The sequence below is a fragment of the Oncorhynchus masou genome, chromosome 6 (genome assembly GCF_036934945.1).
Source record: "Oncorhynchus masou masou isolate Uvic2021 chromosome 6, UVic_Omas_1.1, whole genome shotgun sequence".
Taxonomy (NCBI): Eukaryota; Metazoa; Chordata; class Actinopteri; order Salmoniformes; family Salmonidae; genus Oncorhynchus; species Oncorhynchus masou.
Genome location: NC_088217.1, coordinates 80,672,246 through 80,697,265, shown reverse-complemented (window position 1 = coordinate 80,697,265; position 25,020 = coordinate 80,672,246). Strand labels below are relative to the sequence as shown.

The 25,020-nt window shown below is 45.6% G+C and overlaps 1 protein-coding gene across 4 annotated transcripts in view; it reads left to right on the top strand.

Moving 5' to 3' along the window:
- LOC135542772 (collagen alpha-1(XVIII) chain-like) overlaps window positions 1-25,020 on the top strand; it is a 65,121-nt gene that overhangs the window by 17,596 nt on the left and 22,505 nt on the right. For 2 of the 4 annotated variants that reach the window (XM_064969959.1, XM_064969958.1), the window contains exon 1: window positions 13,748-15,189. The exons of 1 other annotated variant lie outside the window; for it this stretch is intronic. In XM_064969959.1, the coding sequence (XP_064826031.1) occupies window positions 13,962-15,189 (1,228 nt within the window). In that variant the 5' untranslated portion in view covers window positions 13,748-13,961. Of the gene's footprint in view, window positions 1-13,747; window positions 15,190-25,020 lie in introns of those variants that run through there. One more of the 4 variants, XM_064969961.1, reaches the window with a different exon arrangement.

Here is a 25,020-nt window from a genome sequence, read left to right as displayed (position 1 = left end):
GCCCTCCAGTACCACCAACAGTACACATTTGTGTTGTAGCCCCAGACAAGCACCCCTGATTCAACTAGTCAACTAATCATCAGGCCCTCAATGAGATGAATCAGGTCTGCTTGTCTGGGGGCTACAACAAAAATGTATGTTGTTGGGGGTACTGGAGGCCTGGAGTTGGAAACCACTGGCCTATAAGCAATGGAGGAGAGAGGTATTATGAAGTTTAACTCAATACGTATGTATAAAAGAGGCCTTAGATGCTTTATTTTGGTCTCATATTTCATATTTCAGTAGGTCAACGGAAATATTAGAATCGCAGAGTCCCTCAGAGAGAATAATAGTTTTATCTCCTATTCACGTGGCCTGCTGTACTTTGTGTTGTTGTCAGCTACAGGTGTGGCCCTGGTATTATAAAGTTACACCATTCAACATACTCTCGTCCTAGATACTGTAGGTAGTCATTTATTAAGCTCCACTTGCTCTTTGGCTGTGTGTGTTTACAAAATGCACTCATAATTGTAGACAAGAAACAGTGTTTTAGTCAATTTTCCCAGTGTTTCCTTGAAACAACCTGATTGTAGACTAATTAAAAGAGTGGGAAATTACAGACAGCAGAAAGGAGACCTGAAAGCTTGTAATGGTGCAACCAACACCCAATGTCCTTCTTCCCTGCTTAGGGAGTGAATGTTATTTAAATCTGACTTCTCTGAAATGGAAATGAATAGAAATGCCTTCTCTTCAGCAAAATATATTTGACCTAAAAAACAAAAACAAGTGACCCCTCCCCTATACCCCAAATAATAATGAAGACATCAAGTGGATAGCAGAGAACATGCCTACCGAAAAAAATCCCTTTTATAAACATTTCATGCAATTCTATGTCATTTGACATATTTGCAGAATCTTTTTAAATACCACACACATTACTGAAATTAAAGATTAGAAATGGACAGAGAGATAGGCGTATGTGTTCATCTTATCATATTTCTCCAATGCCAAATCAACATAACTGTCCCGATTAGCAAATAATTAAATCTGAGACATCATTAGGAATCTGAGCATAGTACTTTAAAAAGTTAGTCCTGCCTTTCCACCTCAGACGGAGAAAAATGTCAGCTTTAACTGCTGGCTACTCTTCTTCCGTGGCTTCACCCAGTGAGAGAAGGTCACAAGTGTTTCCCTAAAAGCTGTCTGGGTTTAAACATCTTCTATTGTACAGAAAGTGAATAGCTTAATCAATTGGGACTGCGGTTGAAAATTAGCCGGCTGGCTAAAACCGGCACTTTTACTGAAACGTTGATTAATGTGCACTGTCCCTGTAAAAATAAAATAATCTCAAACTCAATTGATAGTGACAGAATTAGATTACTTCTCAAGCAAAGTACATTGTTGTCTCCCTGGCAGTAGAAAGTTGTGAATGTCAAAGAAACAAAACAATGACATCTCCATATGCATCGGAGTCACGTTTTCCCGGGTATTTTACAACTTGTCTCTAGCATAAAGCATCGTGGACCAAAGCTCTGTTATAGATCACTTTACATAATCAGATCCGTACATGTTTTTCAACATCTTAAGCTGACAAGGCCTGTGCTTTTTGTTGTGTTCTTCTGACCACTGTTCTAACAGTTATTGAAGTCATGATTCCACTACCATGTTTTTGAGCCAGGTCTTTGTGCCAAAAGCTATAGGCACAGTACTCCCCCATTATCCTGAGCAGAATATCAAAGTAATGGGACTACTCAACTTTTTTTCTTGTGTCTCTTCTACTGAGTTGGGGAAAGTCAGTATATTTGTGGTCGATGACAGTAGACAAGCTAAATATGGAGTATCTATAGACAGTTGTTTTTTTATCATACAATATGTTTACAGATCTCAACAGATTCCTTTCTGCTGTTGCCTGAAACCAAGGTCCCCTTGTACTCCAATTAAGATACTTCACAACAATCATTGTATTGTGTTGCTTTCCTCTCCTCCTCTCCTCTCATCTCCTGTCTTCTCTAATGAATCAGGCATTGAGAAAAAAGACAGGTTCTTTCAGTTTTATGCCCTCTTCTCTGAATATATTCCCTGCTTCACTCTCTGACAAAATCCCACCTCGAAATCCCACTGTGGGTTCAACCTAGCAAACCCCTCCTCCAAACACAACCACAGACGGTTGTGTTCAGAGGGGAGGGCATTGTGTTCGAGGGGGGCAGTGTCACACAGACGGTTGTGTTCGGGGGGGAGGGCATTGTGTTCGAGGGGGCAGTGTCACACAGACGGTTGTGTTTGGGGGAGGGCATTGTGTTCGAGGGGGCAGTGTCACACAGACGGTTGTGTTCGGGGGAGGGCATTGTGTTCAAGGGGGCAGTGTCACACAGACGGTTGTGTTCGAGGGGGAGGGCATTGTGTTCGAGGGGGCAGTGTCACACAGACGGTTGTGTTTGGGGGGGCATTGTGTTCGAGGGGGCAGTGTCACACAGACGGTTGTGTTCAGAGGGGAGGGCATTGTGTTCGAGGGGGCAGTGTCACACAGACGGTTGTGTTCGGGGGGAGGGCATTGTGTTCGAGGGGGCAGTGTCACACAGACGGTTGTGTTTGGGGGGGGCATTGTGTTCGAGGGGGGGCAGTGTCACACAGACGGTTGTGTTCGGGGGAGGGCATTGTGTTCAAGGGGGCAGTGTCACACAGACGGTTGTGTTCGAGGGGGAGGGCATTGTGTTCGAGGGGGCAGTGTCACACAGACGGTTGTGTTTGGGGGCATTGTGTTCGAGGGGGGGCAGTGTCACACAGACGGTTGTGTTCAGAGGGGAGGGCATTGTGTTCACAGTGTCACACAGACGGTTGTGTTCAGAGGGGAGGGCATTGTGTTCGAGGGGGGCAGTGTCACACAGACGGTTGTGTTCGGGGGGAGGGCATTGTGTTCGAGGGGGGCAGTGTCACACAGACGGTTGTGTTCGGGGGGGAGGTCATTGTGTTCGAGGGGGGCAGTGTCACACAGACGGTTGTGTTCGGGGGGAGGGCATTGTGTTCGAGGGGGGCAGTGTCACACAGACGGTTTCTGTCACATTACTGCCAATATAATGCCTGAAAAAGGTCCTCTATTTTGCTTTTCATCACTTTTGCATGTCCACCAGGGCACTCTGCAAGTAGACCATGGCCCAGTTCCATTTCAGTCCCTACTGCCTAACCCCCATCCCTTCAGTCTTCACAAATCTGAAAGTCCTAGACAGATATAAGTTACTATTAGTTGAACCCATGAGTGAAATAACACAAACACCAGACACAGCTAATGCAAAATGTGAACCTTCTTAATTAGCTTTTTTCCTCGCCTCAGTGGAGTTTGTGTAGTCCACGTGACAGTAGATGGCAGCATTTCATGCATTTTCGTTAATTTATTTGGACTCAGATTCCCATACTCCTCTCCATAATGATGGTGCCTCAATGCAATGGTTCCCTATTCAATGCTCCCCTCTACTGGTGGCTGTGTTTATTGTAAGCTCTTTACAGTAAGTCAACTTCTCAAAACACATGTTTTGGATACCATTCCATTCACTTCACTCCAGCCATTATTATGAGCCGTCCTCCCCTCAGTAGCCTCCAATGAAGTACATGGACAATTCATGTGCTATGAATCAATCAATTTAATCTACTATTTATTGTCCCATTGCCAATCTCATTTTGTGAGGTACTGTTGTAAATGATAATGTGTTCTCTGTTAGAGTAAGGATGAAATATAAATAAAGAACAAAGTAGCGTGCTGAGCTGTCTGTGTGTGGCTCTGGGTGAATGGGAGTGTGCTGAGCTGTCTGTGTGAGACTCTGGATGGCTGGGGGCGTGCTGTGCTGTCTGTGAGGCTCTAGATGGCTGGGGTGTGCTGAGCTGTCTGTGTGAGGCCCTGGATGGCTGGGGTGTGCTGAACTGTCTGTTTGAGACTCTGAATTGCTGGGGCGTGCTGAGCTGCCTGTGAGGCTTTAGATGGCTGGGGTGTGTTGAGGTGTCTGTGTGAGGCTCTGGATGGATGGGAGTGTGCTGAGCTGTCTGTGTGAGACTCTGGATGGCTGGGGGCGTGCTGTGCTGTCTGTGAGGCTCTAGATGGCTGGGGTGTGCTGAGCTGTCTGTGTGAGGCTCAGGATGGCTGGGGTGTTAGAGAGTGTTGTGTGTCCATACAGCTGTGGTGGGGTTATTTGACAATGTAGGGTCCTGGCATGCTCTCACTGTAAATCCCCTTCCATAAACCTTAACTAATTATTTGGCAGATCTCTACAGTCCTCTAGTACTGTTTGCCAAGGACTAAAGGATGTGTGCGTGCGTGCTTGCGCATGTGCGTGATGGAAATTAGCTTTTAAACAGCAATTTTTTCTCTCAGCTCCATGGCAAAATGTGTAGATTTGCAGGAAATTACTCTTAAAACAGCAAAATGTCTTCTCGCCTGGCAAGAGAGGCCTCTAAAATGTTCTTTCCCAGGCTCATTGCCACGCCCACCACCTAAGTCCCTTTTTTATCCAGGAAAAACCCTGTAATATATAGTATATTGGCAATCCATGGTTTTCCCATGCTAAGGAAGGTAAATTAGTCTTAGATCTTTTTGTGATAAGCTGAAAACTTTCATTAATACTTCACTTGGCTAGTTTGTCTCAATTACATACAAATAGTTCAGATCTGTCAACGGCAATAAATGTAACAGTGATATGAACCCATTACAATGTCCCAACCATTTTATGACAGTAAGACCACCCACTTTGAATTAAAATAACACTAATGCATCACAACACAGACGTGTGCATATTTCCTCTCTCTCGATCTGTCTTTTCTTAAACCATGTAGACACCCTAGCTAGGCAGTGACAGTTCTTAAACCATGTAGACCCCCTAGCTAGGCAGTGACAGTTCTTTAAGCATGTAGACCCCCTAGCTAGGCAGTGACAGTTCTTAAACCATGTAGACACCCTAGCTAGGCAGTGACAGTTCTTATGTAGACCTCCTAGCATCCCGCTTGAGCATGTAGACCCCCTAGCTAGGCAGTGACAGTTCTTTAAGCATGTAGACCCCCTAGCTAGGCAGTGACAGTTCTTTAACCATGTAGACCACCTAGCTAGGCAGTGACAGTTCTTTAACCATGTAGACCCCCTAGCTAGGCAGTGACAGTTCTTTAACCATGTAGACCACCTAGCTAGGCAGTGACAGTTCTTTAACCATGTAGAACCCCTAGCTAGGCAGTGACAGTTCTTTAAGCATGTAGAACCCCTAGCTAGGCAGTGACAGTTCTTTAACCATGTAGACCCCCTAGCTAGGCAGTGACAGTTCTTTAAGCATGTAGAACCCCTAGCTAGGCAGTGACAGTTCTTTAACCATGTAGACCACCTAGCTAGGCAGTGACAGTTCTTTAACCATGTAGAACCCCTAGCTAGGCAGTGACAGTTCTTTAACCATGTAGACCCCCTAGCTAGGCAGTGACAGTTCTTTAACCATGTAGACCACCTAGCTAGGCAGTGACAGTTCTTTAAGCATGTAGACCCCCTAGCTAGGCAGTGACAGTTCTTTAACCATGTAGACCCCCTAGCTAGGCAGTGACAGTTCTTTAACCATGTAGACCCCCTAGCTAGGCAGTGACAGTTCTTTAAGCATGTAGACCCCCTAGCTAGGCAGTGACAGTTCTTTAACCATGTAGACCACCTAGCTAGGCAGTGACAGTTCTTTAAGCATGTAGACCCCCTAGCTAGGCAGTGACAGTTCTTTAACCATGTAGACCAGCTAGCTAGGCAGTGACAGTTCTTTAACAATGTAGACCACCTAGCAAGGCAGTGACAGTTATTTAACCATGTAGACCTCCTAGCTAGGCAGTGACAGTTCTTTGACCATGTAGACCACCAAGCTAGGCAGTGACAGTTCTTTGACCATGTAGACAACCAAGCTAGGCAGTGACAGTTCTTTGACCATGTAGACCTCCTAGCAAGGCAGTGTCAGTTCTTTAACTATGTAGACCTTCTAGCTAGGCAGTGTCAGTTCTTTCCACAAGTAGACCTCCTAGCTAGGCAGTGCCAGTTCTTTAACCATGTAGACCTCCGAGCTTGGCAGTGTCAGTTCTTTCCGCATGTAGACCTCCTAGCTAGGCAGTAACAGTTATTTAACCATGTAGACCTTCTAGCTAGGCAGTGTCAGTTCTTTCCGCATGTAGACTTCTTGCTAGGCAGTGACAGTTCTTTAACCATGTAGACCTCCAAGCTAGGCAGTGTCAGTTCTTTAACCATGTAGACTTCCAAGCTAGGCAGTGTCAGTTCTTTAACCATGTAGACCTCCTTGCTAGGCAGTGTCAGTTCTTTAACCATTTAGGCCTCCGAGCTTGGCAGTGTCAGTTATTTAACCATGTAGACCTCCTAGCTAGGCATTGTCAGTTCTTTCCGCATGTAGACCTCCTAGCTAGGCAGTGACAGTTCTTTAACCATGTAGACCTCCTAGCAAGGCAGTGTCAGTTCTTTAACCATGTAGACACCCTAGCTAGGCAGTGTCAGTTCTTTCCGCATGTAGACCTCCTAGCTTGGCAGTGTCAGTTCTTTCCGCATGTAGACCTCCTAGCTAGGCAGTGCCAGTTCTTTAAACATGTAGACCTCCTAGCTAGGCAGTGCCAGTTCTTTAACCATGTAGATCTCCTCGCTAGGCAGTGCCAGTTCTTTAACCATGTAGATCTCCTCGCTAGGCAGTGTCAGTTCTTTAACCATGTAGACCCCTAGCTTGGAGGTGTCAGTTCTTTAACCTTGTAGACCCCTAGCTAGGCAGTACCAGTCTACCTGTCTGAGGATGACCATCAGTCTGTCCATCCTGGTCTCAGTGGTCCCAGCTGTCCCTGTTACCAACCCACAGTGTCTTTGAGACAGGACCACCTGGTTGGCCCTGTGGTTATGGATCATGTCTATCTCCCTTTGTTGTGTTTTAGCCAGTTTCACTACTCACACAGTACAAACACTCACATAGTCCTGACTGGACCATTTCCGTCCTTCTATGCATATGCATTCACACGTGACTATAAGAATACTCTTATGCATTCACACATGTTACTATAAGAATACTCAGTGTGTGTGTGTGTGTGTGTGTGTGTGTGTGTGTGTGTGTGTGTGTGTGTGTGTGCGTGCGTGCGTGCGTGCGTGCGTGCGTGCGTGCGTGCGTGAGTTACATATGCATGTGTGCCTAACCTGTCAAACGGTGTAGTGGTCTACCAGCTGCTTCTACGCATCACCTCTCACTACTCTTAGTCACTGAACCATGATCCTCCAGTTTGTTTATTTACCCTTCTGATACCCCAGTCCAGGTCAGCATGCTTGGTTGACTAACATAGATGAAATGGGTTTGAACCATCAGGTCAGAGAAAAGCACAGACAGGGAGGGAACAGAAGGGAGGGTATGGAGAATGTCTCTGGGAGGTTGTGGAATGCTCATAAAGTCATATTGATACATATACTATAGATCTTCATTTGGAGTGCTTGTCTCTCTGCTCTCTATGTAAAGGGTGGGGTTTTAATCTACTGTAGATTGGGTATAGAGTACTTGCAGGTAACATTACCAATGAACAAGCAGCAATGCACAACCAAACAAGAATATTTTCTGTTGTCCAGTGCTACACTCTTCGAAAAAAAAGGTCACAAAAGGGTTCTTCGGCTGTCCAAAACCCTTTTTGGTTCTAGGGAAAAAAACGTTTTGGTTCCACTTAGAACCCTTTTGGGTTCCATGTAGAACCCTCAGTGGAAAGGGCCCTACATGGAACCCAAAAGGGTTCTACTTGGAACCAAAAAGGATTATTTCAAGGGCTCTCCTATGGAGACAGCTGAAGAAACATTTTAGTTTCTAGATAGCAAAAACAATTCTAAGGGTGCAGCAATGTTTATAAAGTAGTTTACCCTTCTATCTGTGCTCTATATACAAAATAAAGCTTAATGTCATGGAAGATGTTTGGACTGTTTTATTTTATTTCACCTTTATTTAACCAGGTAGGCCAGTTGAGAACAAGTTTTAATTTACAACTGCGACCTGGCTAAGATAAAGCAAAGCAGTTCGACACATAAAACAACACAGAGTTACACATGGAATAAACAAACATACAGTCAATAATATAGTAGAAGAAAAAAAAGTATATATACAGTGTGTGCAAATGAGGTAAGATAAGGGAGGTAAGGCAATAAAATAGGCCATAGTGGCGAGGTAATTACGATATAGCAATTAAACACTGGAGTGATACATGTAGATGTGCAGAAGATGAATGTGCAAGTCGAGATACTGGGGTGCAAAGGAGCAAAATAAATAAATAAATACGGTATGGGGATCAGCTAGTTGGATGAGCTATTTACAAGATGGGCTATGTTCAGGTGCAATGATCTGTGAGCTGCTCTGACAGCTGGTGCTTGAAGTTAGTGAGGGAGATAAGAGTCTACAGCTTCATTGATTGATTTTTGCAGTTCATTCCAGTCATTGGCAGCAGAGAACTGGAAGGAAAGGTGGCCAAAGAAGGAATTGGATTTGGGGGTGACCAGTGAAATATTTCTGCTGCAGCGTGTGCTGTGGGTGGGTGCTGCTATGGTGAACAGTGATCTGAGATAAGGCAGGGCTTTAGCTAGCAAAGACTTGTAGATGACCTGGAGCCAGTGGATTTGGCGACGAGTATGAAGCGAGGGCCAGCCAACGAGAGTGTACAGGTCGCAGTGGTAAGTAGTATATGGGGCTTTGGTGACAAAATGGATGGCACTGTTATAGACTGCATCCCAATTTGTTGAGTAGAGTGTTGGAGGCTATTTTGTAAATGACATTGCCGAAGTCGAGGATCGGTAGGATAGTCAGTTTTACGAGGGTATGTTTGGCAGCATGAGTGAAGGATGCTTTGTTGCGAAATAGGAAGCCGATTCTTGATTTAATTTTGGATTGGAGATGCTTAATGTGGGTCTGGAAGGAGAGTTTACAGTCTAACCAGACACCTAGGTATTTGTAGTTGTCCACATATTCTAGGTCAGAACCGTCCAGAGTAGTGATGCTGGATGGTCGGGCAGGTGCGGGCAGCGAACAGTTGAAGAGCATGCATTTAGTTTTACTTGCATTTAAGAGCAGTTGGAGGTCACAGAAGAGAGTTGTATGGCATTGAAGCTCGTCTGCAGGTTAGTTAGCACAGTGTCCAAAGAAAGGCCAGAAGTATACCGAATGGTGTTGTCTGCATAGAGGTGGATCAGAGACTCACCAGCAGCAAGAGTGACATCATTGATGTATACAGAGAAGAGAGTCGGCCTGAGAATTGAACCCTGTGGCACCCCCATAGAGACTGACAGAGGTCCGGACAACAGGCCCTCCGATTTGACACACTGAACTCTATCAGAGAAGTAGTTGGTGAACCAGGCGAGGCAGTCATTTGAGAAACCAAGGCTGTTGAGTCTGCCGATAAGAATGTGGTGTTTGACAGAGTCGAAAGCCAGGTCGATGAATATGGCTGCACAGTATTGTCTCTTATCAATGGCAGTTATGTTATCGTTTAGAACCTTGAGCGTGGCTGAGGTGCACCCATGACCAGCTCGGAAGCCAGATTGCATAGCGGAGAAGGTACGGTGGGATTCAAAATGAGCGGTGATCTGTTTGTTTACTTGGCTTTCGAAGATCTTAGAAAGGCAGGGTAGGATAGATATAGGTCTGTAGCAGTTTGGGTCTAGAGTGTCTCCCCCTTTGAAGAGGGGGATGACCATGGCAGCTTTCCAATATTTGTGGATCTCAGATGATACGAAGAGAGGTTGAACAGGCTAGTCATAGGGGTTGCAACAATTTCGGCAGATAATTTTAGAAAGAGAGGGTCGAGCCCGGCTGATTTGTAGGGGTCCAGATTTTGCAGCTCTTTCAGAACATCAGCCATCTGGATTTGGGTGAAGGAGAAATGGGGGAGGCAAGTTGCAAGTGGGGGGTGCAGGGCAGTTGACCGGGGTAGGGGTAGCCAGGTGGAATGCATGGCCAGCCGTAGAAAAATGCTTATTGAAATTCTCAATTATCGTGGATTTATCGGGGGTGACAGTGTTTCCTAGCCTCAGTGCAGTAGGCAGCTGAGAGGAGGTGCTCTTATTCTCCATGGACTTTACAGTGTCCCAGAACTTTTTTGAGTTTGTGCTACAGGATGCAAATTTCTGTTTGAAAAAGCTAGCCTTAGCTTTCCTAACTGCTTGTGTATTTTGGTTCCTAACTTCCCTGAAAAGTTGCATATCACGGGGGCTATTTGATGCTAATGCAGTTTTTGTGCTGGTCAAGGGTAGTCAGGTCTGGAGTGAACCAAGGGCTATATCTGTTCCTGGTTCAAAAAAATTAATTGGGGCATGCTTATTTAAGATGGTGTGGAAGGCACCTTTAAAGAATAGCCAGGCATCATCTACTGACGGGATGAGGTCAATATCCTTCCAGGATACCCGGGCCAGGTCGATTAGAAAGGCCTGCTTGCTGAAGTGTTTTAGGGAGCATTTGACAGTGATGAGGGGTGGTCGTTTGACAGCAGACCATTACGCACACAGGCAATGAGGCAGTGATCGCTGAGATCTTGGTTGAAGACAGCAGAGGTGTATTTAGAGGGCAAGTTGGTTAGGATGATATCTATGAGGGTGCCCGTGTTTATGGATTATGGGGTTGTACCCGGTAAATTCATTGGTAACTTGTGTGAGATTGACGGCATTAAGCTTAGATTGTAGGATGGCCGGGGTGTTAAGCATGTCCCAGTTTAGGTCACCTAGCAGTACGAGCTCTGAAAATAGATGGACAATCAATTCACATATGGTGTCCAGGGCACAGCTGGGGGCAGAGGGTGGTCTATAGCAAGCAGCAACGGTGAGAGACTTGTTTCTGGAAAGGTGGATTTTTAGAAGTAGAAGCTCGAATTGTTTGAGCACAGACCTGGATAGTATGACTGAATTCTGCATGCTATCTCTGCAGTAGATTGCCACTCCACCCAGTCCAATTGGCAAAATAAGCAGGTTGTTGTGAGCAGGTTGTTGGTTAGTATCCAGCCATTTTAGCTGCTGTGACTTCATAAGGAAGGTATTCACTCCTCTGTTCGATGGATGATTTACCCTGAGAGGAGAGGGTTACCTGGGCACCATGTCAACTCACAGAGGGAGGGAGAGAAGGGAGGGAGAGAGCGAAGTTAGGGAGAGGAGGGAGGGAGGGAGGGAGGGTGGGGGGGGGGGGGGGTAGGGAGAGGAGGGAGAGAGGCAGTGAGAGGAGGGAGGGTGGAGATAGAGAGACAACTTTGGTGTCCATCTTAGCTATGAATGAAGCTGGATTTTGTAAACGTTATTGTACAATTTGAATGTGGTTTACTGGTAAGTGGAATAGAACAGAACGATTGTATTATGCCAATCAGATTGAGAAACTTATCTGGGCTTACTTTTGAGCCAATAAATCAACTTGTTTTTGGAAATGAACAGTGTGAAAACCAAAGACTGGTGGAGAGAGGCCCATGTCACACTGGCAAGCCAGAAGAACATCCATTTTATTACCATTTCAAACCAGTCCAACTGAACCATAACAACCTACAGTTATCATCACACCAGTTCAAACCAGTCCAACTGAACCATAACAACCTACAGTTATCATCACACCAGTTCAAACCAGTCCAGCTGAACCATAACAACCTACAGTTATCATCACACCAGTTCAATCCAGTCCAGCTGAACCATAACAACCTACACTTATCATCACACCAGTTCAAACCAGTTAACCATAACAACCTACAGTTATCATCACACCAGTTCAATCCAGTCCAGCTGAACCATAACAACCTACACTTATCATCACACCAGTTCAAACCAGTCCAACTGAACCATAACAACCTACACTTATCATCACACCAGTTCAATCCAGTCCAGCTGAACCATAACAACCTACAGTTATCATCACACCAGTTCAATCCAGTCCAGCTGAACCATAACAACCTACACTTATCATCACACCAGTTCAAACCAGTCCAGCTGAACCATAACAACCTACAGTTATCATCACACCAGTTCAATCCAGTCCAGCTGAACCATAACAACCTACAGTTATCATCACACCAGTTCAATCCAGTCCAACTGAACCATAACAACCTACACTTATCATCACCAGTGAACCAACCTCAACCATCAAACCCACACACAGTCCAACTGAACCATAACAACCTACAGTTATCATCACACCAGTTCAAACCCGTCCAACTGAACCATAACAACCTACAGTTATCATCACACCAGTTCAAACCAGTCCAAGTTATCATCACACCAGTTCAAACCAGTCCAACTGAACCATAACAACCTACAGTTATCATCACACCAGTTCAAACCAGTCCAACTGAACCATAACAACCTACAGTTATCATCACACCAGTTCAAACCAGTCCAACTGAACCATAACAACCTACACTTATCATCACACCAGTTCAAACCAGTCCAGCTGAACCATTACAACCTACAGTTATCATCACACCAGTTCAAACCCGTCCAACTGAACCATAGCAACCTACAGTAATCACATGCATATGCTCATGCGGAACGGCGAGAGAGACAAGTGTGTGTGTTTCTATGTAACTTTTCCAGCAGAATGAGATATCAGTGCTTCTCTTGGAGTCCATCAGTCATGTGGTTGGGGTGCATTAGGGGTTTAGGAGGGGTAGCAGGGTTGTGGGAGGTCTGTCTGTGTCAGGAATGTGCAACAGCTGGATAGTGAAGGCGTGGGTGATGGGGTAACTGGGCATCAGGGGCACCCAGGACTGAGCTAGGCTGTGGGAACCATGGAGCGGGGCAATTACTGGAGGTTTTCCTCAGATGAGGCTATGGGCTGGCCGTTTGGCCCCTGGGGGCCGAGAGCTTAAAAACTCTATTGAATCAGATACGCTCCTGCTGAACCTCTCCGCTCTCAGCTGTTCTCCCTCATTTTCTTCATCCCTCGCTCTGCCTCGGGCGGTCGGTCACTCTCTCTCTCTCTCTCACTCACTCACTCACTCACTCACTCACTCACTCACTCACTCACTCACTCACTCACTCACTCACTCACTCACTCACTCACTCACTCACACAGCTGTAAAATAATGAATGACCTCAAAGGTATGGCCAGTTATGTAATACATTTTTACAAGAGCTGTGAGTAGATGATGGAGTTCACCAACCTATTCACATTTATAATGGTAGTGGTGGCTATATGAACCCAGTGAATGGGCCTCCCTCCCTCTCTGTCTCTGTCTCTCTCTCTCCCTTCAGTCCCTTTTCAGCCCAGGGGGACTATTAGAGTTCTATGAGTCAAACCTACCTCAAGAAAGCTCTTCTCACAATACCGCTAACTTGATTGATAGTTAATTAACTGTAATACACTTTCTGACTGGAGTAGTGTTCCGTAGACAATGAGGAGTAATCACAACATTATTCTTGGAGCTGTGGACTCTTTTTATTTTATTTTGGAAACATTGATTGAACTGCTTCATTTGAATATCAACCAGTCAGCAGAGACTGTTTAGTGTTCCCTATCAAACAACCCAGATATTTTCCTTCTAGGGAGGGAGTGTGTGTGTGGTGTGGTGTGTCTTCTGTCTGTGTGTGTGTGTGTCAGTGTGCATGTTCTCTTCATTGAGGACTGTGTGTCTGAGGGGACCCACTCATCAACCTAGCAACAGGAGGGAGGGGCCAGAATGTGAGGGAGAAATTCATATTTGCCAATGAAGCCCCTCTGCAGCACAGTAACCCCGCCTCCTCATGTGGATTTCCCTGTGTGTGTGTGTGTGTGTGATGATTCTGCACTGGGCCGGTGCAAGGAGTGAAACAGTGAGCTGTGCTAGAGGGAGGGTCAGTGTGTGTGTGCATGCTAACAGTGTGCCTTATGGACAGAGGGGGCTTGAGTGACTGTTGACTAGCCGGCTAGTAGGTGGAGGAACAGTAAGAACACAGTGTGATCCAGTGTTTGTTGTGGAATCTACACTCTCAGACCAGGAGGTTCTGGGTGACGGTGGGTTGAAGGAGCGGGATGTCTAAGATGACGTTGTGGTTGGGCCTTCTCCTGGCTCTCAGCGCAGGTCGTCTGGATGCTTGGTTCTGGAACAAGGACCCTGATCCTACTACCCAAGCCCCAACGAAGGCTCAGCCACTGGGCAAGGCAGGAGGACAGCTCAAGAGAGGTGAGGAGAACCTGTCAGGGGTTGGGGCAGAAATCATCAACGTGGCTAATGGGATCCGTAAGTTTGTGCAGACGTGGGACGCGACCCCAGCCACTTGGACTGACAGAGGAGTGGCGAGCCCTACCACACAGACGGCTAATAAGGAGGAGTCTGTGTCTGGGGAAGGGTCTGGGGCTAAGGAAGAATCTGGGTCTGGGTATAAGGAAGGTTCTGGGTCTGGAGAAGGGTCTGGGGCTAAGGAAGAATCTGGGTCTGGGGAAGGATCTGGGTTTAAGGAAGGATCTGGGTCTGGGTATAAGGAAGGATCTGGGTCTGGAGAAGGGTCTGGGGCTAAGGAAGAATCTGGGTCTGGGGAAGGATCTGGGTTTAAGGAAGGATCTGGGTCTGGGTATAAGGAAGGATCTGGGTCTGGAGAAGGGTCTGGGTCTAAGGAAGGATCTGGGTCTGAGATGGGTTCAGGATCAGGGTCTGGTTCAGTGTCTGGTGTAGGGTCTGGGTTTGGATCAGGGGTTGAGTCTGGTGTAGGTTCAGGGACCGGCTCGGGTTCAGGGTCACGGCTTGGAGAAAGGGAAAGCTTGGTTCTCCCCACTAACCTAACAGGGGTGGTGGAGGATGACCTCACAGGGGTTGAGGGGGTGAAACAGGGCGAACCAAAGACCAACTTCTCTGACATCTCTTCTCTTGACCACAATGGAACCTGCCACCTTGTGCCCTCTGATTGGCCAATCTGCATATCAAGGGGGTCAAAGCATTTCTCGCTGCCCAACTTCCTGAACCACACCTCTGTGGAGGAGGTTGGCGTGGCCCTGAGAGAGTGGGCGTGGCTGGCCAAGGCGGGGTGCCACCATGGAGCCGAATGGTTCCTCTGCCTCCTCCTCGTGCCCAGGTGCCTGCCTGGCCAAGTGCTCAACAAGGTTCCCCTGCTGCCCTGCTGCAGCTTCTGCCAAGTCCTGCAAGACAGCTGCTGGCCAGCCCTGGATGACGGGCGACTTCCTGTAGAGTGTAATTTGCTGCCCGACAGGGATCAGGAGGCGGGGTTGCGGTGTCCGCCATGCGTGTCAGTTAGTCATCGGAAAGGTAAAACCGCGGGTTAGAATGTATCCTGTTTGGAGATACATTTTGAATCCGGTTGTCTGGTCATGACAGGTGTGTGTGTGTGTGTGCACGTGTGATTAACACACCTTTGTGAAGTAGCATAGACACGCGTTATCCTCACATTTGAGCGACTTCAAAATGCTTGGCGGCGGTGGGGACTTTCAGTCAGGGACTGCTGTTGATTGTACCTTGTTTTGGGGTCAATCATACTCCACTGCATGTGCTCAGAAGTGTGACATGAACACAAGCATGACTGACCGGCACTATAGACCACCAACCTGGGAGCATTTGCATGTTGTGTATGAATGTTAACGTTAATAATAATGTTTTGTCTGCATAGAGTGGAGACAATCCATGAAATATACATAAAGCATAGGACAAAATCATGCTACAGCATGTTGTTTTCCGACAGTGGAAAATACATTTCCTGCATTCTTCCCAATGCAGTATTTATGAGTATTCAGATATACTCGTACTGTAGGTTGGACTTGTGATGCAGTAAAGAAGCATATGGAGAAGTGGAAAATGCACACTGTTTAGAATCTGTTCTCCAGGGTTCTGCCCCACAAAGGGCAGAAAGACTTCTAAGCTCTACCTGGGCTTTAGCTCTGTAGGCTATGGCAGCTCAATAAATCATTCCCTGCTGAGTATGCATGGGAGAATTGATTGTCTGAGTTCACAGTCACAGCACATTAAACGCATCAAGCCATATTTATCACACAGCTGTTTTCCCATGGGGATTTGTAAGTGCTCAGGTTTCTTAGCATGTTATTGAAAATGTTTTTCATTGTCCGTGTTAACTTTGCTTTTACCAAGTAGGGTAGGAGTTTAGATAAAGTTGAAATGTTATCATAAACCATAGTCCAATAAAATAGGGGTTAGGCTGTAAAGCCACTATTTTTGGAAGGCTCATTTAAAAGAAATGCATAGCAGTGTACTAGTATATATATATATACATGTATATATATATATACATGACAGAATAGGTCAATATGAGACATGATAGAAAGACTGTTTCCTTATATTGGCTGGACTCGTTTCATCATAGTTTGCACTTGTCGTGTTTTTGCCCGACAAGATAAATTACTTCAGAACATGTTCATTTGTGATTTACTTGGTGCTTCTGTTTGCCAAGCAAAGCTGTGGAACAGCACCGTGCTTGTCTGCATGTCGTTCTCTTCTGGGATGCATTCCTAGACTTGTACATACACACCGAATCAAACACACGCACGCACGCACGCGCGCGCACGCACGCACGCACGCACGCACGCACACACACACACACACACACAAACACACACACACACACACACACACAGTGCACTCTTTCCTTTGTTTACTTGAGTTCACTAGTCATTTGAGATGGGAGTTTAAATGGAAAGTCCCTGACATTAGTCTGTTTTATGGGGACTGTCCCTTAGGCCTCTCTATCACTGTTGTGCCCTTTTCTATTCCAGTATCCTGTTTTACTGAGTTCACTAAGTTTGTCCTATCAGCATGAGAGGTGGAGATGGATGAAGGGATGCATGGGTTGATGGGTAGGCTGATGATGGACCTATAGGTAGAAGGATGGAAACAAACTATTACAAACAGCCATCTTAAGATTTGACTCAACTATCTGGCTGAAGAGGGTCAACCATCTTGTCTCCGTCAATCTACAAAGCATTTTCAGGCCACTATCTGTACCAATGGAATTCGGCTTGGTGGGCGACAATCAATCCGACCCTTATCGAGATTCCCCAGCTTCCTTTCATTGCCATCTTTATATTACACAGCCTCCATACTGCATTCAAGTATTTCTGGGACTCAATCAATGTCTGAAATCAGTGAGCATGAGGATTGGAATGTAGAATGTTTCTAGGAGGAGTGGATGATGCATTCTCAGCAGAGCAGACCACTGCAGTCTGAACAATGGTTTCATCTCATCCACACTGGTGCTGTTATGGACAGTATGGGGTGCGTGGCTGGGGGTGGAAGATTCATGGACAATGATCTGCTCTGGGGAAGAGTGTGGCGATTGTGCTCTCTGGTTTGGGAGAAAGGGTGAGGGTGTCTTTGTGTGCCCCCTTCCAACAAGGAGCTGTCTGATTCGGGCCAGACCGGGGCACTGAATCTCCACGAGGGGTCATGGGTCTCACCCACATTTTTACACAGTCTTTCAGTAACGGTCGAAATGAGTCAATGAAACGTCCAGCCATCCATGTGAAGAAGAGTAAAGAGAAAAACAAAGAGAAAGAGTGAGTCATTTGTGTCAGGGATTTACCAGTTCATTACATGTGAAGGTTCACATTGGTTCACTAGGAAACAAGTGGGTGGTATAGCATGCTTGTTGGAAGCATTGATGTTATCATGCAGTGGATCATATTTCGTAATAAACAAGTCTTGATTTTTGTAATACGTGTTATGTAAACAGGTTTTATAGGTATGTAGGTAGCAAAACCCTTTCTCTACAGTATACCAACTCAAATCACTCAGACAGTTGAATTCCCAGAAGATTCCAAGTATGGGCAAAATCTCGTAAAGATGGGCTCTTGCCAGAGAAAACCTAGCTGCTGTGGCGCCAAATGTTATGTTATGTATGACCAATCCAACCATTAGCTTGAATAGCAGAATGGGGCTTTTCTGACATTCAGCCAATTGAGCCAATGTACAAGGTTGGATTTAGTGATGTCATCTTTGTGGAGTGCTCTGTTTTCTTGTTTCCTGTTCCATTTCCAATCATTTTTAACTGACCATAGCCGGGGTTTGGCCAAATATGGATTAAGGGCTGACCTGGTAACAGTGGAAATGCCATAGATGTCACAGCTGTGTTGTCTTACTCTGAAGTGTTAACTGATGGGCTTTCAGTTCTGGCACTGCTCCCCCTTTCTGTAGCTCTCCAGGTCCAGTTGGTCTGGTCCTCTGGGATGTGTCACAGCTGGAGAGGTTGGACCATTCAGACTTTCTAACAGGGGGGTCCTTGGAGAGGATGGAAAGTGGAGTTAGATACTCTATATCTCAAACACCAGCTGACATCTGTCTGTAAGATCAGTGTTTCACATTACAGCCTGTTACAACGGTCTTTGATGGGCTCGTCACCAACTGTAACAAGCATTGCAAGTTAGCACCAATAAACAATGATGATGGTTTCATTTTTGGCTACTTAGATTTATTTTATTTTTATTTTTCCCCCTTTTCTCCCCAATTTCGTGGTATCCAATTGGTAGTTACAGTCTTGTCCCATTGCTGCAACTCCCGTACGGACTCGGGAAAGGCAAAGGTCAGGAGCCGTGCGTCCTCTTAAACACAACCCTGCCAAGGGTTGCTTCTTGACACAATGCCCGCTTAACCCGGAAGCCAGCCGTACCAATGTGCCGGGGGAAACACTGTGCACCTGGCGACCGAGTCAGCGTGCACTGCACCCGGCCCGCCACAGGAGTCGCTAGAGCGCGAGGGACAAGGACATCCCTGCTGGCCAAACCCTCCCCTAACCCGGACGACACTGGGCCAATTGTGCACCGCCCCATGGGTCTCCCGGTCTCGGCCGGCTAAGACAGAGCCTGGACTCGAACCAGGATCTCTAGTGGCACGGCAAGCACTGCGATGCAGTGCCTTAGTCCACTGCGCCTCTCGGGAGGCCCCCTGCTACTTACATTACTGTAATTAAAGTACATTCTTATGTCCGTACAGTAGTTTTTGGCACTGTCATCTTGGAACCTGGGGGTTTAAACAAACAGTTGTTTGATGTTCGGCCTCTGGGTCTCTCTGAGGCATCATTGAATTAGGAAAATAGTTTTCTGTTGCTCTTTGCACACAGTTAGTAGGCCTTCTCATTTTCCCAAGCAATTACTTATTACAGTTTTCAGACAAAGAGAACAGCACCATTTCTTCAGCACGTTCTCGAGGCAATGAAGCCTTTTACAACGAAGTAGCGTTCTGTTAACTTTTTTATTGTTCACTGTGACATACCTAAGTTTATTTAAAACAGAGTGAAACTCAGACATGAGGTAACTAGACGGACTGTAGTTGAGTCAATGTTTGGGTTGCGGGACATTTTAGGTACGCCCTCTTGGCTTGTTATAAGAGGAAGCTCTTTGCTAGGATAACAGAAGTGAAGAGGAGAGGATGAAGATAGGATAGAGAGGCGAGGAGATAAGATAATGTTATACAGTACATATGAAAAGTATACAGGCCCCTTGACTTTTTCCACATTTTGTCACATTACAGACTTATTCTAAAATGGATTAAATATTTTTTTCTCCTCATCAATCTACACATATTACCCCATAATGACAATGCAAAAACAGGCTTTTTTTGTTGTTGCAAAAAACACCTTATTTACATAAGTATTCAGACCCTCTGCTATGAGAGTCGAAATTGAGCTCAGGTGCATCCTGTTTCAATTGATCATCCTTGAGATGTTTCTACAACTTAATTGGAGTTCACTTGTGGTAAATTAAGTTGATTGTACATGGTTTGGAAAGGCACACACCTGCCTATATAAGGTCCCACAGTTGACAGTGCATGTCAGAGCAAAAACCAATCCATGAGGTTGAAGGCATTGTCCGTAGAGCTCCGAGACAGGATTGTGTCAAGGCACAGATCTGGAGAAGGGTACCAAAACATTTCGTCAGCATTGAAGGTCCCCAAGAACACAGTGGCCTCCATCATTCTGTGCAATCGGGGGAGAAGGGCGTTGGTCAGGGAGGTAACAAAGAACCCGATGGTCACTCAGACAGAGCTCCAGAGTTCCTCTGTGGAGATGGGAGAACCTTCCACAAGGACAACCATCTCTGCAGCACTCCACCAATCAGGCCTTTATGGTAGAGTGGCCAGACGGAAGCCATTCCTCTGTAAAACGCAAGACAGCCCACTTGGAGTTTGCCAAAATGTACCTAAAGACTCTCAGACCATGAGAAACAAGATTCTCTGGTCTTATGAAACCAAGATTGAACTATTTGGCCTGAATGCCAAGCGCGATGTTTGGAGGAAACCTGGCCCCATCCCTACGGTGAAGCGTGGTGGTAGCAGCATCATGCTGTGGGGATATTTTTCAGTAGGAGGGAATGGGAGACTAGTCAGGGCCGAGGGAAAGATGAATGGAGCAAAGTACAGAGTTCTCAGGACCTCAGACTGGGGTGAAGGTTCACCTTCCAGAAGGACAACGATCCTAAGCACACAGCCAAGACAACGCAGAAGTGTTTTCGGGAAGAGTCTCAGAATGTCCTTGAGTGGCCCAGCCAGAGCCCGAACTTGAACCAAATTGAACATCTCTGGAGAGGCCTGAAAATAGAGGTGCAGCAACCCTTTCCATACAGTCTGACAGAGCTTGAGAGGATCTTAAGAGAAAAATGGGAGAAACTCCCTAAATACAGGTGTACCATACTTGTAGAGTCATACCCAAGAAGACTTGAGGCTGTAATTGAGTAAAGGGTATGGATACTTATGTAAATTTAATATTTAGTTTTTTTACTTTTAATACATTTGCTAAAATGTCTAGACCTTTTTTGTTGCTAAATCATTATGGGTTATTGTGTGTAGATTGATGAGGGAAACATTTTTAAAAATCTATTTTAGAATAAGTCTGTAACGTAACAAAATGTAGAAAAAGTCAAGGGGTCTGAATACTGAATGCACTGTATATAGAGCTAAATATATCAAATTTCAACACTGACATAAAAGTTTATTTTATTCACTAAGGAAGATGGATTCATTCTCAGTGTAATGTATTGTCATGGATATGAATGACTGCAGGTTGGTGTATGTATTCATTGGCAAGCAGGGTTTTTGTAGCTACAAGATATCTCACGTTTTTTTTAGATTGTATTCGTATAGTGCTTTCCATCATGTCTAAAAGTACTTCATACCGTAACTCACCCTCATCCACTAGCACTTACCTGGGTGATACAACATGGCAGCCATTTTGTGCCTCACAGAAACCACCCACCACACATCAGCTCCAACTAGTTTTCCCTCCTCCTGGACATATTAAATGATTAGTCATGGTCTGAGAGACAGTCGTTAGCCCCCATCCCGAGCCACTTCAGCATGTTTAGACTGGCAGGCCTGTTGTGCTGGGCTCTGGGCCCAGACGCTGGGTACTGTACTTAACAAAGCTTATTGTACACACACACACACACACACACACACACACACGCACACACGCACACACGCACACACGCACACACACACACACACACACACATCCTAGTTTTTGTTTTGGGTTCTTTAGTTTGTGCATGACATTCTATGGTCAGTGCATGCATTGTTTAGGCCACTCACTTCATAAAATGATGCTGCCATGTTATTCCAAATATGGAAGTTCATGATATAGCAGGTGACATACAGAGATCAGGTGAATAAACTCAGCTGACAGACATACAGTGCATTCAGTATTCAGACCCCTTCACTTTTTCCACATTGCAGTCTTATTCTAAAATTGATTAAATTGTTTATTATCCTCATCAATCTACACACAATACTCCATAATGACAAAGCAAGAAGAGGTTTTCAGAATTTTTTGCAAATTTAAAATGTGCACTGTAGGCCATGTATTTTTCAATCTGGGGGAGGTGGGAATATATTCCCTATTGGGATGGGACATCTGTAGTACGTAATCAACAGGATATTCCCTTAATCTATGTCTGACTGGGAATCCCTGGAAAGCTGTAAGGTTCCCTATTACTTCAGTGCTGTGGAACGTCTCTGAGCGTTGCCAGGATAGCGTGAAGGATCAGACCAGTGTGGAGAATCATGGAATCATGTCAGATTGGGAACAGGGAAGGGAAGCTGCCTGCCTGGCCAGCCACCCTGGTCCCATGTGGCTCAGCTGCTAAATGACTGAAATTAAATGTGATCCTGGGATGTGGTGGTGGTGTTCCCACGTTCTCCTCTGTCAACACGACATCTGCCTGCATGGGAATCCCCATTCAATGCAGTGCAACTCAGTCCCAGTTGATTTGTATAGTGCAGTACAAGTGAGTGAGTCGATGGATTCTCTGTTATGACATCCATGTTGGTAAACATGGCTGGTATGTAACTGGCAATACTTTCTGACAGCTATAGTGGATACACTCCATATTACTCTTTTGTTCTTTCTCTCTTATCTAACTTTTTCATTATCATTTATTGTAATTTTCGGTAGACAGAAATCAGATACTCCCTGAGGCTCTTTTGTGACTCGGTTAGTGTTGGGTTAGTGTCTGTGGTAGTGTTGGGTTAGTGTCTGCGGTAGTGCTGTGTTAGTGTTTGCGGTAGTGTTGGGTTAGTGTCTGCGGTAGTGTTGGGTTAGTGTCTGCGGTAGTGTTGGGTTAGTGTCTGCGGTAGTGTCTGCGGTAGTGCTGGGTTAGTGTCTGCGGTAGTGTTGGGTTAGTGTCTGCGGTAGTGTTGTGTTAGTGTCTGCGGTAGTGTTGGGTTAGTGTCTGCGGTAGTGCTGAGTTAGTGTCTGCGGTAGTGTTGGGTTAGTGTCTACAGTAGTGTTGGGTTATTGTCTGCGGTAGTGTTGGTTAGTGTCTGCGGTAGTGTCGGGTTAGTGTCTGCGGTAGTGTTGGGTTAGTGTCTGCGGTAGTGTCTGCAGTAGTGTTGGGTTAGTGTCTGCGGTAGTGTCTGCGGTAGTGCTGAGTTAGTGTCTGCGGTAGTGTTGGGTTAGTGTCTGCGGTAGTGTTGGGTTAGTGTCTGCGGTAGTGTTGGTTAGTGTCTGCAGTAGTGTTGGGCTAGTGTCTGCGGTAGTGCTGAGTTAGTGTCTGCGGTAGTGTTGGGTTAGTGTCTGCGGTAGTGTTGGGTTAGTGTCTGCGGTAGTGTTGGTTAGTGTCTGCGGTAGTGTCGGGTTAGTGTCTGCGGTAGTGTTGGGTTAGTGTCTGCGGTAGTGTTGAGTTAGTGTCTGCGGTAGTGTCTGCGGTAGTGCTGAGTTAGTGTCTGCGGTAGTGTTGAATTAGTGTCTGCGGTAGTGTCTGCAGTAGTGTTGGGTTAGTGTCTGCAGTAGTGTTGGGTTAGTGTCTGCAGTAGTGTTGGGTTAGTGTCTGCAGTAGTGTTGGGTTAGTGTCTGCAGTAGTGTCGGGTTAGTGTCTGCGGTAGTGTTGGGTTAGTGTCTGCGGTAGTGTTGGGCTAACCGGGCCACAGCTGTGACCTCCCTAGCGCCCTGTCAGATGGACCAATAGCAGGTTCATCCGATGAGAAGCTTCCTCCCCCTCGCCCTCTCTGCCTCCCACTAATTGGCTGAATTCCCACAGGATCTTCAGCTAAGCTTTGGTTGCCTTGCAGGTTTAGAGTGTAGATAGCATAACAACAGTGTCCAGTGAGACCCTAGCTGGCTTAGCAATATGGTGTGGGAGTGAGTACAGACTGTACAGAGTAAGTGGTGTTGCTGTGTTAGTGTGTGGAAACACATGTTTGACATTAGTCCAAAAATTGTTGAGTCTCCAAATGTTCCAATTCATTTTAGGATGTAGTACGATAGTCCTTGTGTATCGGTTGTTGTCCAAGGGCTGCACCCAAGTACTCTCCAAAAGTCAAATAAATACCATTCACACAAGTCACAACTGGAAGTATGATACTAATATGAGACATGATGCATTTTAAAATGTAGGCTTACTCAACCACCTGAAAGGGCATTCATAGATTTAGCCCGTGGTAACTTGTAGAATAGACACTGGCTGAAATGAGATTTTAACCAATTAGCATTCAGGATTTAGACCCACCCGTTGTATAATCTTCATTATAAACTTTGTGAGTCCTGAATGCTGATTGGCTGACAGCCGTGGTATATCAGACCCTATACCATAGGTGTTACTGTTTTAATTACGTTGGTAACCAGTTTATAATAGCAATAAAGCACCTCAGGGGGTTGTTGTATATGGCCAATATACCATGGCTAAGGGCTGTATACAGGCACTCCACGTTGCATCGTGCATAAGAACAGCCCGTATCAGTGGTATATTGCCCATATACCACACACCCTCGTGCCTTATTGCTTAAGTATTATATGATATTGCACTTACTTATGAATGCCACTTTAGGCCATTGAGAAGATAGATCCCCTTTAGGATACACCATTAGCTATTGGAATAACTCCTCATGGTTCAGTCTAGATCCTCTGAGACTTAATGACTGTGTTACGGAGTTCACTTCCCCTGTTTAAGTTTACATCACTGGAGGGATAGGAAATCCCAAGTATCTCTGGTTCGTGTGACATTCACATTGTACAGTGTGGGCTTTTCTGTAAACATCTTTCATAAATCTACTCTGACAGTTCACCCATGAGAGGATGTCTGTCTGTCCAGTGTTTAGTTCCCTAGAGGTGCTATTTCATGTGAATGTGATGGTTAGTCTCATGTAATTTCCTCATTTCCCTCTAGGCTATTTGAGCCCATGGGAATTGGATTACAGTCAGACATTTTTCCATGCTAAAACAGCCCAAGTTCATTTGACACAGTCTTTGCCTGCTGAACCCCAAAACTCTCTCCATAAAAGGATTATTTTTGCTTTTATTTTACATCTACTACCTAGACTTACTGTTGCACTTGAAAGATAATGTGAGCTGTCACGAGATCTGCTATCGCCCATCATAGAAACATAGAAGGGTTCATCATTGACCGCATACTGTAGACCCGTGAACCGTTTTGACCTGTCCTAGGTGAGGTTGAACCATTAACTAATAAAGTCTGAAGCCCAATTGACTCTGAAGCCCTATTGAGTCTGAAACCCTATTGAGTCAGAAAACCTATTGAGTCTAAAACCATATTGAGTCTGAAGCCCTATTGAGTCTACTGGGGTTGGTCCACGTGGCCTGAGGTTTGTCATTTCACTCTGCAACAGACCTTTGCTGACATTTTACTG